The sequence below is a fragment of the Nomascus leucogenys genome, chromosome 10, assembly GCF_006542625.1.
Source record: "Nomascus leucogenys isolate Asia chromosome 10, Asia_NLE_v1, whole genome shotgun sequence".
Lineage (NCBI taxonomy): Eukaryota > Metazoa > Chordata > Mammalia > Primates > Hylobatidae > Nomascus > Nomascus leucogenys.
Window position 1 is genome coordinate 24,326,225 of NC_044390.1, and position 18,126 is coordinate 24,344,350.

Genomic DNA, 18,126 nt, shown 5'->3' on the forward strand with positions numbered 1-18,126 from the left:
TTCTTCTCTCTTATTTGCAACAACTCAGGACGGGAAAGGTGATTCTTTAGTCTGAGTTACCTTTATTGAAATTTCTTACGAGGCAAAATAAGAACTTGCTGATGAAAAAGAACATGATTTCAAAGAGTCAGGGAGAGTTGATGAAACTTTCTAAAAATGGAATGGAACCCTTAAATGGGTTCAAAAAGCAAAAGAAGAGAATGCAATTTTAAAAGCCTTCATGTCAAAGCAAATGCCTCCAAACCCTAGCATGACAGACTCTGCTCAACTTCAGTTTCCCAACCCATGGCAATCTTACCACTCAGCAGACATGAGCTATGTGTGCAGACATCACAACTCAGGGAGGTGGGGTTATCAGCATCTATTAGGTGGAGGCAGGGATGCTGCTAAATGTCATGCCATGTACATGGCAGCACCCACAACAAAATACTATCTGATCCAAAATATCAATAGTGCTAAAGTTAAGAAATCCTGCCTTGCACCGTTACCTCTCTTTAAATCACTTTTAGTAAATGTTCCACAGAGCTTGAATAACTTTCCCACAGTCCACAATTCCCAAATACTTTTTATAATCACTTCTGATGCATTATTTCTACCCTAATGTTAATAAAAGAGAAAAATCTCATAACTCATCACTTAATACCATGATCCACCTAAGAACTACACAGATGGGAAAGAACCCAAAAGAGCAAATAAGCCAAAGGAATGACCATGTTCAAAGGCCCAGGAGTATCTAAAGGAATAACAAGACATCTAGGGTAAAAGAAAGGGTTGTGTGCATGGTCAAGAATTTTGGAAAATGAAGCTTGGAAGGAATGCTATGACCAGATTTCAAAGTGTCTTAGACAGCACAGCAATCTAGATTTTACTCTCTGAATAACAGCATTTTTTAAGAAATAGATTTTTAAGTGGCATAGAGAAATATGTTGTTTCTTAGGAAGAACACCCTGGTGATCATCTAACATGAGCAGAGCCTGGTGACAGGGAAGGCAGATAGAAGACTGTTTCAATAGTACAAGATCTGGGGAGCAGCCAAAGGTGATGGTAATGTGGATGAAGAGCAAAGACCAGAGGAAGACTGACACATATTTTCAGGATTTGCCATCCCCTCCCTGTAAAATAAGCATATTTAGCACTGTGAAACATAAATTGAAGGCTATAAAAACTGTCTACATGAGTTAACACACCTGTATTCATTTCCAATGTGTATCAAAAGAAAACATGGCAACATATTTCAATGCATTAGAGAACTGAAGGCTCTACAATGAGAATATACGCTATTTAAGTAATTTCTATATGAATTCATACATACATACATATATATATATATATATATATATAGTTTATCATATTACCTGCTCCAGAACTTCTTTGTAAGTAAAGGTTGCTTTAGTGTTTGTAACAGGACTGTCATAGATGATAGCAATCTTATCCCCTTTACCATTTTCAATATGACGATCAATGGCATTGTAACAAATGTTAAGCATTCCTTCCACAAACCTGAAAAATATTTGAAAAGTAAAAGTTAATGATTGCTTTAAAAATATATTGTCACTTAATGAAGTTATTATATTTCTAGTTTGATAGAGCTGGCCTTAAAACAATGTTTCCTAGTGCATTCTATGTCAAGTAATGACAGCTGTAAACTAGATATTTAAGATGGTACACAGTATACTTTTTTATTTTAATAAATATGTATTTATTTTGATGTGCACTAAAAAAATACATACCTCACACTTTCAGCTGGCGACTTTGTGGATTTTATTGCTTAGGATAAAACTAGAGTATAGAGCACCAAAATCAGCCTTTTTACATAGATGAAATAAATCGTACGTAAGTGCAGTGCAGAGGCATTGGGGATTGTGAAAGGGCAAATGGCAGATGTGTGACTAAAGTTTTGGTACCTGCTGCAAATAGAAAAACTTACTGAAAAATTCTATTCTGCTCTGAAAGAGCTATATGTATTTTTTATTTCAGTTAAATGTGATGCCTTCAATTTCACAAAGAATAGATAAGCTCTTTTGTGCATGTTTGAAATGCTTCATAATTTGAATAAAGAAGGGACATGCATATAAAATATTTATTTTTGAAAGCCTTTGCAATTCAATGCTTTTCATCTCTTAATTGATCAATGTTTTCCTCTGAAAACACAGAAATCATGTAGATACATGGAATACTTTTTTAAGGAAATATAACTCATTTTTCCAAAAGAAAAGGCTTTACGTATGCCACATTTTTATGGGAATTAGAATAAAATATGCAAGTACAGTAATGGTCTATTTCTTCCAATGTCAGACTACCAAATATAGTAACAATGCAAAATAACAGGAAAATATATTGAAGCAAATAAAAAAGCTCTTGTTAAATAGCTGAGTATCACTTTCACGTATTCACTCAAAGAGCCCTGTGTAAAATGAAGCAGTGGATTAAAAGCAGCTATAGATACAGTGGCAGCATTAAAAAATAATAGCCACAGAGGCCGGGCTCAGTGGCTCATGCCTGTAATCCCAGCGCTTTGGGAGGCTGAGGTGGGTGGATCACGAGGTCAGGAGTTCAAGACCAACCTGGCCAAGATGGTGAAAACCCATCTTTACTAAAAATACAAAAAATTAGCCAGGCACGGTTACAGGTGCCTGAAATTCCAGCTACTCGGGAGGCTGAGGCAGAGAACTGCTTGAACCCAGGAGGTGCAGGTTGCAGTGAGCCAAGATCACACCACTGCACTCCAGCCTGGGTGACAGAACAAAACTGTCTCAAAATAATAATAATAATAATAATAGCCACAGAAAGCAGTAGGAGGAAGAATCATTTAATCAAAGTCAGATGAACCTATGTATTTCAATAATAGCAAATTTGACTACCTACAGCATATCACAGAATTAATTAATATAATGATTCTGAATTCCCCTGTGACTGATCTCATGTTTGTTCAAAAATATTACCTCTTCCCAGCGCCCTACTCTTAGCAAAAGTATTTTGTCTCTTCCCTCGGCCGTTCCTCCAGGAGTGGAGACTCTGTCTCTTGATTTGGGGCTCATCCATGTACTTGCTTTGGCTAATGCAATGTCAGCAGACACGATGCAAGCAGAGGCTAGCTCTCCTGCACCACTACCTTCTCCAGGAGAACAGCTTCCCAGATATAACTGCTCCCTCCTCAACATGGCACCAAGAATGAATATCTGCAGGTGGGAACAGAGCCCAAAGAAGCAGAGAGCCCACCCCAGCTAGATTTATGTCTTGAAGCAATGCTCCCAACCACTCCCAACCTAGATCAGCTGATGCCTTGACCACCTGCAGACACATGGAAATAAACTCTTAATAGTTCATGCTATGGAGATTTTTGTGGTTCCTGGTTATACAGTATAATTGTGGCCATAAATATCTAACACACCAACAAAAAGGTAAAGTTGTCATTCTGTGGCGGAAGTAAGGAAAGGTGTTTTATAGAATTTCCCACGAAAATCTTTATATATATATATATTTGTTCCTGAAAAAAAAAACCATTTCTGACAGGGGAACTATTTACTTGCTAGAACACTTCTTGATAATATCATTATTCTCTTATCCTTCATCTACGACTTCTATTCTACCATTCTTTATGATCAATATTCAATTATGTTCATGATATTTTACCCAAAAAGGGGGCTTCCCTCAATTCCACAGAATTTACTTTGTCATTTATTTGCATTATTCTTCTCTTACTTCTTTGCCAGCTCTTTTTCAATATGTTTGTTGCATCTTGTTTTCTCTGCTTCATCTTTTATTGGCTGTGATATCTCACGTTCCATATGCATCCCTTTGCTCACACTACAGTTTTTCTCTGGATGATGCCTATACTCTTCTGGTTTCAACTTCCACTTTGATCTCCAGCCCTAATCTTCTTTTCTGAGCTCCATACCTTATAGCCAAAAGTCTGCAGGACATCTCTACTTAAAAAGAATAACCTGTCTAAAATTATACTCCCTTCACTCCACCTCCACCCCCACAGCTCCATCACAATTGAAAATATGCTCCTCCTCCTGTTTTCTATATTTCAAGGAACTATGTTGCATCCAGTGGCCTGAATTAGAAACTCCAAAGTCAGATTTGTACCCTCACTCTTCATATTCATTTATATATAATGTCACATCTTATAGAGCCTTTATTGTTTCTGTAATGGTTTAGTTCTCTCATTGATTACAGTGAGTGCATCATAATTAATCTCCCTATTTTAGACCTGACCCCATTCACTTAAGCCATCTCCATATGCTGCTATAATGGCTTTGTTCAATGTAAATATTATGTAAATATGTCAATGAAAATATTTCAAATGGTGCTCAAAGTTATTTAATATATTTCTCCAAAGTTCAAGATAAAAACTATATACCTCTAGATCAGTGGTCCCCAAACTTTTTGGCATCAGGGACTGGTTTCATGAAAGAATGTTTTCACGGAACTGGGGTGGGGGAAGGGTATGGCTTCAGGATGATTCAAGCGCATTACATTTATTGTGCACTTTATTTCTATTATTATTACATTATAACATATAATGAAATAATACAACTCACCATAATGTAGAATCAGTGGGAGCCCTGAGCTTGTTTTCCTTTAACTAGACAGTCCCATCTTGCGGTGATGGAGACAGTGACAAATCATCAAGCATTAGATTCTCATAAGGAGAGTGCAACCTAGACTCCTCACATGTGCAGTTCACAATATGGCTTGTGCTCCTATGAGAATCTAATGCCACCCCTGATCTGACAGGAGTTGGAGCTCAGGCGGTAATGTGAGCAGTGGGGAGCAGCTATAAATACAGATGAAGCTTTGCTCAGTCACCTACTGCTCACCTCCTGCTGTGTGGCCCAGTTCCTAACACACCACAGACTGGTACCAGTCCATGGCCCTAGGGTTGGGGACACCTGCTCTAGATGACATTCAAAATCCATTGATCTACTCTGTTTCATTTCCACTCATCCAACTTCACAACTCCAGCTGTACTGATTACAAAGTTTGCAGTTCCTTGAATTCAGTCAGCTTCCACTTCTGTGGCTGTCCTTCATTTTACCATCACCCTCCCCAAGTAGTTCGAAAGCCCTGTGTACCTGTGTATGTTTCTCCACCATAGCACTTATCACATAGCTTAACTTAGAACATTGCTCCACTCAGATGTTTCCTTCATTGCACTGTAATCTACCTGAATGCAGAGACAATGTCATATTCTTCTTGTAGTCTTAAAAAGAGTCTTAAAGACTACAAGAAGAATATGACACTGTTTTAGATCCTAAGATTACAAGGAGAATATATACAGCACTTGCCATGTATTAGTCACTCAATATTTGTTTGATGAATGAATGAATGAGAATGTTAGTAAACTTTCAAGAAGCATAGGATTTAGGACCCAGATAGAGTAACTAGGGAAGTTTTTACTCTCCATTTTAAAGTCAAGGGAATAGAGATAAGAATAATACCCAGGGCACGTGGTTAGGAATTGGAGAAAGCCATACCTGAAACCCAAGTCTAGATGTCTAAACTGGTGTTACAGTTGGCAACATCATATTCACTCATTCATTTATAGATTATTATTTTTTTCTCTGTTCCAGTTGATTGATTCTTTTCTGTCATCTGCATGCTGCTGTTGAGCCCATTCCTGAGTTTTCATTTTCATTATTGTATTTTTAAGTTCTAAAATTTCCATTTGGTTATTTTTTATATATTCCATTTATTTGCTGATGATTTCTACTTATTTATGGAAACTTCCTAAAAAAATTGTTTTGAGTGTGTTCATAATTGTTCATTGAAGCACTTTTATGATGGCTGCTTTAAAATACTTGTCAGGTAGTTCCAAACTCTGTATCATCTCAGTGCTGGCACCCATTTATTGTTTTTCTTATTCAGAGTGAAATGTTCCTGATTCTTGCATAACACATAATTTTTGGATCTTTGTATCATGAGTAAATCATATCTAGACATCTCAGGTCTTATAGTACAAGACTCTGCAGATTACTGAATAATCTGATTTAACATACACTCTTTGGGTGATGGTTATGCTGAAGCCCAGACTTCACCACTATGCAATATGTGCATGTCACAAAGCTGTACTTGTACCCTCTCAATGTATAAAAATAAAAACTAAAAAATAAACAAAAATAATAATCTGATTTAAATCTTCTGTTTTAGCAGGTCTTCTCTGACAATGTGCTGGTGGGCAGGGAGCCACCTCATTACTACCAGGCACAGGTATAAGTCCCAATTAGGCACAGGTATAAGCCCCAATTAATCTCCAGGTTTCCATGATACCACATCAGCTGGGGAATGGCTCATGAATGATGGGTCAGGGTAATAATTCAAGCTCCCAAGCGGTTTTTACAACTTTTCATCCTAGATGAAAGGAGAAGGGCACTTTGTGACTGCTCCCCCATACCCTTCATATCCTCCCACATGTGGGTGGGAGGACCTTCTTACCTCCTTGCCTTAGCCAGAATGAACGTTTCATCTCCCCACATAAACTAATCTGATCCCACCGAGGGAGGAGGCAATGTCTGGGGCACCTTGCTACACCTTGGCAAGAGCAGAAATCTAGACTCTCCAGCAGGTCTTTACTGGTAAGGATGAAATTGAGGCCACAGTATTTTTCTGGAGTGTTTGGCTGGATTAGGACAGCACTCACCTAAAAGTTTTCTGTCTTGCCATGCTGTCCCTTTCTTGGTTCTGTAGTCAGAGAGAGAAAGTTTTTATTGGGGCTTTTTAAAATCTGTGCCTATTGGTGCTTCTCGGTTGCCAGCTTCTTAAGAACCCAGTTGGGTTACAAAAAGAAAGAAAAAAAGAAAACCCAGGGAACTCATGGCCATGCCATTCCTCACATCCCCAGATTTCCTAGCTGGTTGACCTTCTCTCTACCTTTCAGAGTCTTCTTATGTGTGTTTGATATGCAACATCCTAGGTTTTTTATTGTATTTAGCAGGAAGTATATTTTCTCTGTCTTGTCTTGAAAACAGAAGTCTCTAAATAACATTTATCAATCTTTTACTCTAGTCCAAGACTTCATATCATATATGTTAACAAATTTAATTTTAAAAAACCTTTCCCTATGAAGCAGGTATTATTATTAATCCGATTTTACATACAAGGAAACTCATCACAGCAACTTGCTCATGGCAGTCTGATTACAGAACCAAACCCTTAAACATACAACACTACTTCTATAAACAATACTCAAAAAACTTGAACTTGGAATTTTTTTTTCAATTGTTGGCAACTTTAGAGTAGTTTAATATTGAAAATATTAACATCCTAGCATTTTCTTTTTTAAAAGTACCTTTAGACAATTTTCTTTTTTAAAATAAGAGTACCTTTTGGAGGAGGCAATCTAAAGATCCAAATGAGGGTAGGTTCTGCAGGCAATGTTACACAGAACTGCTGCAGGAGATAGCAAATCAGCATGGTCCAGAGGCAGTTACAGGTAATGAATCTACCAATATAAATTGGCTAAGCTTAGAGATTGTTTACTGCGGCTGACTAGACCAACTGACCTGCAAGAAGCCGCCCAGTTCAAAGATTTGATTATTCTACTATGACAAGTTTCTTATTCCATTTTAAATAAAATCATTTCAGTAAAGGTCGATTGAATGCCTTCTATGTGCTGACTCTCCACTGCTCCTTCTAAATTCGTGGGCAGGTTTTAAATGGTTTGTCTCCCCAGATTATAAAAGTAACTAATGCTCACTGTAAAAATACTAAAAAGTATACTTTAGAGTAGTTTCTATTCTTTCTATATACAAACATACTTGTTATGTAGTTTAATATTTTGCCTCTGTGTTGAGGACTGCATTACGGGTTTTTCCCAAGGGCCTGAGGAATTCTCAAAAATTATGGTAATGATGGCGTAATATTCCATTCAATGGCTATTCAGTAATAAAATTAATCCTGTGTTGTTACTAATTGCCTTTCACAACATTGTCATTATTTTAAATGATCCTAGGATGATGTTTCTTGCAGACAAATATTGGTCACACTGCTTTCTAATTACATTAGCAGGCTACGTTCCCACAATCAAACACATGCGTGCATATGAAAATTGAATAATCAAATTGCTTTCTGGAAATACTGAATTAATCTATATTATCATCAGCACTCCCTGAATCTAACATGAGCATCTAACTCCTCTCAATCTTCTCCTTTTTTTTAGATGCAGTCTTGCTCTGTTGCCAGGCTGGCGTGCAGTGGCATGATCTTGGCTCACTGCAACCTCTGCCTCCCAGGCTCAAGCAATTTTCCTGCCTCAGCCTCCTGAGTAGCTGGGACTACAGATGTGCACCACCAAACCCAGCTAATTTTTTTTTTTTTTTTGTAGTTTTAGTAGAAATGGGGTTTCACCATGTTGGCCAGTATGGTCTTGATCTCTTGACCTGGTGATCTGCCTGCCTCGGCCTCCCGAAGTGGTGGTATTACAGGTGTGAGCCACTGCACATGGCCAATCTTCTCCAATTTGAAAAGCGAAACATAGTTTTAATTCCGTTTCTTTGGTTACTATTGTTAAGCCACACATACCCTTCCCCACTTATGCTCCGCGCACCCTCACCTACGCCCATGAACATGCACAGACATCACACAAATTTTCTGGGCCTAAAGTGTAACTTTCTGAGATAGGAGTCTCTCCATAGAGGATCCTGTAGAAGATTTAAGACTTGTGGAACAGGAACAAGGCTCTATATGACTTCCGGAAAGTCTAGAAATCCTACTCTCATTGCCTCTTCTTCCTCAAACAATCATAGAAAGAAGGATTTTAGCAACCAAACCCTCCCTTAACTGACAAGTGAAAAAGGATCTTTATTCAGATTCTGAAATGTACTTCACTCAACTACTGATATCTTGACACTCAGATGAGTGCATGTGTGTATATAAGTGTGTATATATATATATATGCAAGAATATGTGTATATGTGTGTGTGTGTGTTTGCATAAAATAGAAGAGAACATAAAGCCAAGGTATGGGGAGAGCATATTTTCAACATATTTAATAAGGGAAAGACATATTTGCAATATTTAAAGTGTTTCTACAAATTAATAAGAAAAACCTTAGAAATCCAATAGGCAAACAATTACAGCATGATATCCACTGATGAAAACAAAATGAAAATGACCAGTAAGTCTAAAAAAAAAGATGCTCAACCTTAATAACAGTCAAGAAAATTAATATTAAAATTTTAAGATGTCATTTGCCTCTCTGACTTGATGGTAAAAAATCATACATAGTTATAGTGACAGTGAAGAGAAAACAGCATTCTCGTATAATGTTGGTGAGCAAATAAATTTGTTCAGCAACTTAGGAGGGCTCAAAATCAGTATCTATTAATATTTTAAATACATATTATGCATCACTAAAGGAATGCAATATATATGTGATACATACATATTATCAATATGAAACAATGATCAAAATTACCTTTTTACACAGCCAGAGCAAGTTGCCTGTGTGTTTAGCTATGTTTTCTATTATATAAATGCACAAGCAGTATGGAAAAATGCTTAAGAAAATAATAGTGGTAAACTCCAGGTAAGAGAAAAATTGGAGGGCAGTAATAGAAAAGGGATAGTCCATATTTTTTATGTAATAAAACTTCTGTGTTATTTGAGCACATATTTACATACTGAAAAGGTGATTTAAATATTTTTAAATAAAAAATATAAATTTTAATGGTCTAGCTTGCTTAGCTTTTGGTTAACTAACTCATCAACTTAATAATCAGCATAATTATAATCAAATAAAAATATTTAAGTAAAAATATAACTTTAAATTTTTCTTCTGGTAAAAAGAAGCATTTCTTCCACTTATAACAACATCTAAACTCAGTTTTATGAAACTAAAATCTGGGCCATAAAAATTTTGCTTCTGCCTTTTATTTTCTCAACAGAATCAACCTCAAACAGCTGAAAAGTCAATAATAAATGGCTACACAGAACCTTCAGATCACAAAGAGAGATATGCTATCAATCATCATTCCTGCTGTCTATCATGATTTTGGTTGCCTTCCTTCTAGGCATTTGTAAGATTGCACTTTCTTTTTTTTTTTTTTTTTTGAAAGTGGAAACCGAAAACTGGAAACTGGAAGATTGCACTTTCATACCCACTTGAAATGAGGCATGGCCATATCGCTTTCTATAGCCCAGGGCCTAACAAGAGAAGGAATGCAAGCAAAGTAGTCTCCAAAAGCCAGTGGGTACTTACTACATATCCTCCTCCCTGCCTCCCTGCTACAAAAGCCAGTGACATCCCAAATGTTGACTGTACTGTCAGCCTATATCTCTGAGTGAGGATGGATGGCCTGGGGCAAATCTTCCTAATAATCCAAGATCAATTTGTAGGATGAGCGAGAAATACCTGGGCTATGATGTACTAGGAAGATTTGGGGGTTATTTCTGCAGCATATCTTAGGCTATTCTGACTGATATAAAATTTTTAAGGTCTATCAGTTTCGGCAAATTCAAATAAACTTTGAAATTGTCGTATTTCATAATTTAAGAGGCAGAGGGATACATTCCAGGGCAAATGAAATGGGAAGAATCTCAGCTCCCGTAAATAAACAGTCACTACAGAAATGTTAGATGTCCTTGTAAAGAAGTCAAAGATGCACCTTCATCATGTGAGCTCTGAGAGACAGGACTGAGGGGCTCCCCAAAGCGATCTGTAAAGAAGATAGCTTTTAAAATTCCTTCTGGACTTCTTATTTTACATAATTTTCTATTTTCTCCTATAATCACACCTATGAATAGCCACTGCACTCCAGCCTGGGAAACACGGTGAGACCCCATCTCAAAAAAAAAAAGCTAATTTTGTATTTGTCCTTGCCCCTCACTCATTAATGCCTGCTAACTCACATTCAGCATAAAAACCTGGACTGAGCCCTTTGAGAGAATCTTGCTTGAATCTGATTTGTTCTCTTCTTCACCTTAGCCTACCCTGAGTCTTCGTTGTCTTTCCTAATGTTAACTTCACCCATTCTGTGTTTGACTGTGGCCTTGTTTATCAAATAAGTGAGACTAGGGCATGTATTTGGTTCACACACTGAGCTAAGTCAATGAATGTGTGTGGATATCTGAAGGGTTTTTAAGAGGTAGGGAGCCTGTCCTCCATGGTCTTGATCTCTGGGTGCCAGAAGTGGCTAGTAGCAAATGTTCACATGATTCTTCTCTTCCCATCAATTTTTTCATCACTGCCAACTTCCATCCTTCCCTTTTCTGAGAGCTAAAAATTTTTAATTTAAATATGTATTTACTATTCATTTTTTTTTCTATTCAAATATTATAAAAGGGAATAAGACTGATACTGTAAAAAAAAAAGTCTTTCAGAGTGAATGATAGCCTTTTTTCAGAGAGTAATGGACAGCTTTTAATCTGCAAATTTGGTTACTGAGCTACAGAAAGTTAAATTAGTAAAATCTAAAATGTTTCTCTCAATTCCACTATCCTCTCCCATTCCAAGAACAAAGCTGAATATATTTTTAACAGTGTGGCCTATAATATGAAATTCTCAAAAAGTGCCATGTCGCACTTTGTATGAAATAACTGTTGAAAGCTTCCTCCAACACAACCATATTTAGTAGTCATAATGTTGCAACGTTATCTGTGCTCTCAGTCACTGATTTCTGCACTTTGCATGTATTTGTTATTAAATAACTGAAAAGTTCAGGTTTATATTTACTTTCTGTTATGAGCTTCCTTCTTAGAATAACATTACAATTTATTTCCTTGATGACCTCCTATATATATGGGTCTTAATCACAATTTATAAATAAATAAACAATAAAACAAATGCACTTCAGGCTCTTTTTCTAAAGTAAAATCAACCAAAGCCAACATATTGGAAACAATTCAAAGATGAAGGCTACATTTGATTATCCATATACCATAAAAAGATGAATATATAATCTTTATAAAAAAATTCATTATCTCATAAGAAGACTACAACAGATTAGAATCCCAAATATTAACTATAATAATTTTTCTATTCAAAAGTGTTTCTATTGAATAAATTTCATAATAATTTTCTATTGATTAGACCAGAGACTGTGAAGGAAGGGGAAACATTATAATTGGGAACACGTTCTCCACTCTCAGAACGAAAACTGGTTTGCAATAACTATGATAAGAGGCAAAATGTGGCAAATTTCCTGACAGAGGTACAAGCTAAGCATGATGAAAGCACAGAATAAAAAAGAGGTTAATTCTAAACTAGGGAATGTGGTAAGGAGCTGATGGATGTGAAAAGCAACGTGGTACAGTGTTAAGGCATGAGCTTTGAGGCCAACAGACTAGAGTTCGAATCTTAGCCATGTCATTTGCTAGTTATTTATATGACTGCAGACAAATTAACATGTCTAAACCTTTCTTTTTTCATCTATAAACCTCAGGGGAAAAATTTTAAAGAACTGTATCACGACAATGCTATGAGAATTTAACACAAATTAACTCACTTAATCGTCATAAGGACTCTGTGAGGTAAATACAGTAGGTCTTCATTTAACATCATCAATAGGATTTTGGAAATGGAGACTTTAAGCAAAATGACATATAAGGAAACTAATTTCACCACAGGCTAATTGATATAAACAAGTGTTAAGTTCCTAGGGCATATTTCTGGTCACAAAAACATCATCAAATATCTAAATAAGGACCCAAAGCCCTTCTAATATTAAACACTGAAATAAATGTGAGCTATCCATACATTTAAAAAAGATAAATAACAACCACTAAGAGCATTATTTACCCAATTATTCAGCTCAGGGTTGTGGGTGGCTGGAGCCTGTCTCAGCAACTCAGGGGACAGGGCAGGAACCAGCCCCAGACAGGACACCATCCTATCACAGGGCACACTCACACACACACACACACACACTCTCTCTCTCTCTCTCTCTCATACTGGGACCATTTAGATATGCCAATTCACCTTATGTGCTCATCTTTAGGATGTGGAAGGAAACCAGAGTACCCAGAATAATCCCACCCATACATGGGGAGAACATGCAAACAACACACACAGACAGTGGCCCTGCCCAAGAATTGTTCTTTTGTTTTTTCCACTTCAATGTTACAACAAAACAAAGTTGAACAAAATGCCATTATTCAAGGACCTACTACATCCAGTAATCCTCCTTTTACATATGAGGAAGCCGAGGTAGAGACAAGTTTCCTACCTCAGGTCCACACACAATGAGTGACACACTGGTATTAGGTGTTAGTCGGGCTCTGAGTCTCAACTATTCTGTGCTAATGTGTTAATGTGAGAGTGTTCATGCCTTCCATGATCATAATTTTATACACATTTCATTGGCTCCTTTCAATAACCCTATCAGACAATTACTATTATTACACACATTAACAGATGAGCAGACTGGCTAAGGTGAGTTAGGAGGGCATAGCTCTATGGCCACAGGTAGAATGGGCAGGAGCAGGACACAAGTGGAGGGTGATCACTTATAGTGTTTTGAAACAATGAAGTGTGTTGTGATAACAAAGATGGAAGCAGGGAGGTGTTTGAAAAATATGGAATACTGTAAAGGAAAATTTTAGAGGCAAACAGAAAAAGAGTAAGGAAAACGAATACCAAAGAAACCGAAGTTTTAGGGCTGGGGTCAGCAAACTCCAACTCACATGCCAAACTGGTCTACTATGTGTTTGTGCAAAGAAAACGTTATTGGAACACATAACTGATTATGTGTATTCTCTGTGGCTGTTCTTGCTCTACAACAGCAGAACTGAGAGGTTGCAATGGAACTGATCTGGCCTGCAAAGCCAAAAATATTCAATCTGGTCCTGAAAAGAAAAGCTTTCCCACTCCCTTCCCTAGAGCAGCCCTGTCTAGTAACTTCTGTGGCAATGGAAATGTTCTGTCTCTGCTGCTCAGTAGGGTAATGACTAGCCACATGTGTCTAACTAAATTTAAATTTAAATTAACTAAAATACAATAAAATTTAAAATTTAGTTCCTACACCACAGTAGCCACCATACGAGTGCTCAATAGCCACATTTGGCTAATGCAACTGAGAAACTGATTTTTAAAGTTTAATTAAATTAAACAAGTTTAAATTTCTACTATAAAGACACGTGTACACATATGTTCATTGCAGCACTTTGCACAATAGCAAAGACTTGGAACCAACCCAAATGTCCATTAGTGATAGACTGGATAAAGAAAATGGGGCACATATACACCATGGAATAGTATGCAGCCATAAAAAAGGATGAGTTCATGTCCTTTGCAGGGACATGGATGAAGCTGGAAACCATCATTCTCAGCAACTAACACAGGAACAGAAAACCAAACACCACATGTTCTCACTCATAAGTGGAAGTAGAACAATGAGAACATATGGGCACAGGGAGGGGAACATCACACACTGGGGCCTGTCAGGGGGTGGGGGGCAAGGGGAGGGATAGCATCAGGAGAAATACCTAATGTAGATGACCGGTTGATGGGTGCAGCAAACCACATGGCACATGTATACCTATGTAACAAGCCTGCACGTTCTGTGCATAAATCCCAGAACTTAAAATATAATCATAAAAGAAGAAAAAGAAAATGGTATGAGTGCACATCCGCTTTTAAATATCCGTGTTCTTTTTTGTGTAATTTTGTGCCCTCCCAGACTCTCTGCTTTCTGTAGGCAGGGACCACGTGCTAGTTCATTAATGGCACACAATAAATGCTCAGTGATTATTTTAAAATAAAAGCTTGTGTTAATAAATGTGAAATTTAATATACTCTCCTGACACATTCTCCTTATAAATTCTCTCCTGATACATTCTCTTCTGACAAATAATAAAAAGACTTTTATAAGGTAAATAGTCAGTGCTCAGCAAAAACAATGACTAGCTCAAAAGACTACTCTTGCAGAGAAACAGAGCAGGCTTTAAGTATTTTTAAGAGGGCAACATTTTGCTTTATTCACACAGTGATATCCCATCTAAATTACAGATACTTGGCCTTGGGAAGTATCAACTGACTGTTCCAGGAAACTCTCCAAATTGGGTAATTGCTTACTTGGAACAGAATAATAGCCTTATGTTAATTTACCACTAGGGATATTGTTTTTGTAAAAGTACTTGGAAAGCACATCTCTCCATAGCACAGATAATTATTTTAACAGAGAAACCTGATGTAAAGACAGAGGCATTCCTTAGTCCCACCGACCCTTTCTACATGAGTATGTATACTCAGAATCTGGCCCCATCACACCATCTCTAGCCAGATTGTCCCATCTCGACATGAAAGGACAACATAGACATCTTCGGCCCTGCCAGATCATCTCGGATTAAAACTAGGTGAATTGCCAATGGTGAGAAATGCAGCCCACAGGAAAAAGAATAGAAAGAAAAGCTTTCAGGAAATCAATGCCTGTTATCTGAACTGAATCCACTGTCAATGAAGAGAAAAGGCATGAATGAATGATCTTAAAGATTCTCCGGTTGTGAGTCATGCCTGACAGTAAATTCAAAGAAGTTAAGGATACTTTTTATCTTGTTTATTTGTATTCTAGAGGAAAATGCAGGAAAAACCAGTAAGTTAAGTAAAAGGACATAGGATTTGGTTTAATCTAAAAAGGTGGAAAATGTAAAATGATAATTAGATTAATATTAAGGTTCAAAGTAAAAGATAAAAACATTTAGGTTTCAAAGAATAAGTATATTAATTTCAAATACAGTGCTAATAACATAAATTTAAAAGTAGAGTTTTTAAAGGAAAGCATGCTTCATCAGTCAGTCCTTTTCATAACACTTTAGGAACTCTCTTAGGAACAGTGGTCCCCAATCAACCAATTCAGAAATGCCATGATGAGCTTGTAAAGAACCAAACTCCAAATGAGAGCAGGTTCCTAGGAACTAGACCTACAATCCAGAATGCCCCCAGGGCCACAAGTAGGTAACTTTGAAGAAACCTCAGAATTATCCAGAGAACCAGGAGAGAGTGGAATGGAGGGTGTACTCTGCCTAATGACAGCTAGTATTTGTTGGAAAAAACAGAAGCATGTATTCCTGATGATAACAATAATGAAATGATGAACAAAGAAGGAAATGAGGAGAAATAGAAGAAAGAGAAAGGGCAGCAGCAGCACCATGCAGGGGAGGAGGACCCCAACTAGCTGACCTGGTGTTAATGTTGCTCTGGTTAAGGAGAAATGGGAGGAAGAGAGGAGAGAAATAGACAAGGATTGAAATCAACGTTCTCTATACCTGAGAACTTTAGGACTATACATTTTTTTCATTTTTTCATATTACATCTTTATCTTAACTATCCATTTCTTTCTCTTTCACCTTATAACTCATGCAAAACGACATGCTGCGATGTTCTGATGAAATGCTCCTCTACAGTCGAGGCTCCCAGAAGGCAGAGAGCATATTCATTAACACATTCTGCTCAACACTTAGCTCATGTCCATGGAGAGATGTTGAATACGAGCTCTTATTAAAAAGAGGGAATACAATCAATCATTTCAGAATGTCCACAAAGAACTTTTCCTTTCCATCGAGCCTTACAAATTATTCTAAGATTGTTTCTGTAAATACCATGTAATTGGAAGAGATACACAGGGAGCATCAATTGTGTCTGTAATGTTTTACTGCTTATGATAAAAAGATCTGAAGCAAATGTGACAAAATACTAAGATTTCACAGAATTCAGTGTTGAGTGTTCTCTAAGTTATTATCTTTATTCTTCAAATATTTCATAAGGAGAAAGATGGTGGGAACTTACAATATTTATTTTTTTTTTGGAGAATGGCTGGATAATATACATTGAAATCTGCTAAGAATTTACCAGAAGGAGGGAAAGAGAAACATACACACAGAGAGAGACAGAGAGAGAGGGAGAGAGAGGGAGAGGAAAAAAATATATCCTTGGTTTTTTGTCCTTGCGATAGTTTGCTGAGAATGATGATTTCCAGTTTCAACCATGTCCCTACAAAGGACATGAACTCATCATTTTTATGGCTGCATAGTATTCCATGGTGTATAATCATCATTCTCAGCAAACTATCGCAAGGACAAAAAAACAAACACCGCATGTTCTCATTCATAGGTGTGAATTGAACAATGAGAACACATGGACACAGGAAGGGGAACATCACACTCCAGGGAATGTTGTGGGGTGGGGGGAGGGGGGAGGGATAGCATTAGGAGATATATCTAATGCTAAATGACGAGTTAATGGGTGCAGTACACCAACATGGCACATGGATAAATATGTAACAAACCTGCACATTGTGCACATGTACCCTAAAACTTAGAGTATAATAATAATAAAAAAGGTTTAAAAAAAAATATATATATATATATCTCCTTGGAATGCCAAGCCCAAAGATACAAGTCTATCTGCCTATTTATAATAGCAAATAAAGAGAAACCATCTAAATGCCAATACGAAAGGATTAGGAAATATTTATATATTCACCCAATATGTTAAATATTCTGTATACATTAAAAATAATGAATTAGAAAAATGGAAATAACACTTCTTACAAGTGAAAAAAAATGAGCTACCAAATAATATGGATGGATAGTACTATTCCATTTCTCTATAAGAACAGAAATAGAGATCTAAGGAGTCAAACAGATTGACAGACATAGATTCTTGATTTTTTTAAAGGCATAACACCTACACATAAAATATAAATAAATAAATGCAAAAACTGGTGAATCTGAATAAGACCTATAGCTTAGTTCATTGCATTATGCCAATGACAATTTTGATTTTAATAATGTACTATAGTTATGTAAGATGTTATTACTGGGGGAAGCTGAGTTATGGATACAAATGAACTCTTCACATTATTTTTGCAACTTCTTTTAAGTCTATAATTATTTCAAAAAAAAAAACACTGAAGGGAACTATACCTAATATAGCAAGATATTCGACTTTCCTGCATTTACCTAATTAAAATGTAAGGTAATACCTATTTTTACAGTGGGAAAAAAGGCATAAACCTACATTTTAATCAGAATTCTTTTTTTTTTTTTTGGTGGCAGTGGGAAGAGTGTCACTCTGTAATCCAGGCTGGAGTGTGCAGTGGTGCAATCTCGGCTCACTGCAACCTCCATCTCCCAGGTTCAAGCGACTCTCCTGCCTCAGCCTCCTGAGTAGCTGAGACAACAGGC

General features: G+C 36.8%; 1 protein-coding gene across 1 annotated transcript in view; it reads right to left on the reverse strand.

The window, feature by feature from the left end:
* ACSS3 (acyl-CoA synthetase short chain family member 3) overlaps positions 1-18,126 on the reverse strand; it is a 165,512-nt gene that overhangs the window by 130,512 nt on the left and 16,874 nt on the right. Inside the window, exon 2 of the mRNA XM_003259596.4 lies at positions 1,356-1,500. Coding sequence (XP_003259644.1) covers positions 1,356-1,500 — 145 coding nt within the window. The remainder of the gene's footprint in view (positions 1-1,355; positions 1,501-18,126) is intronic.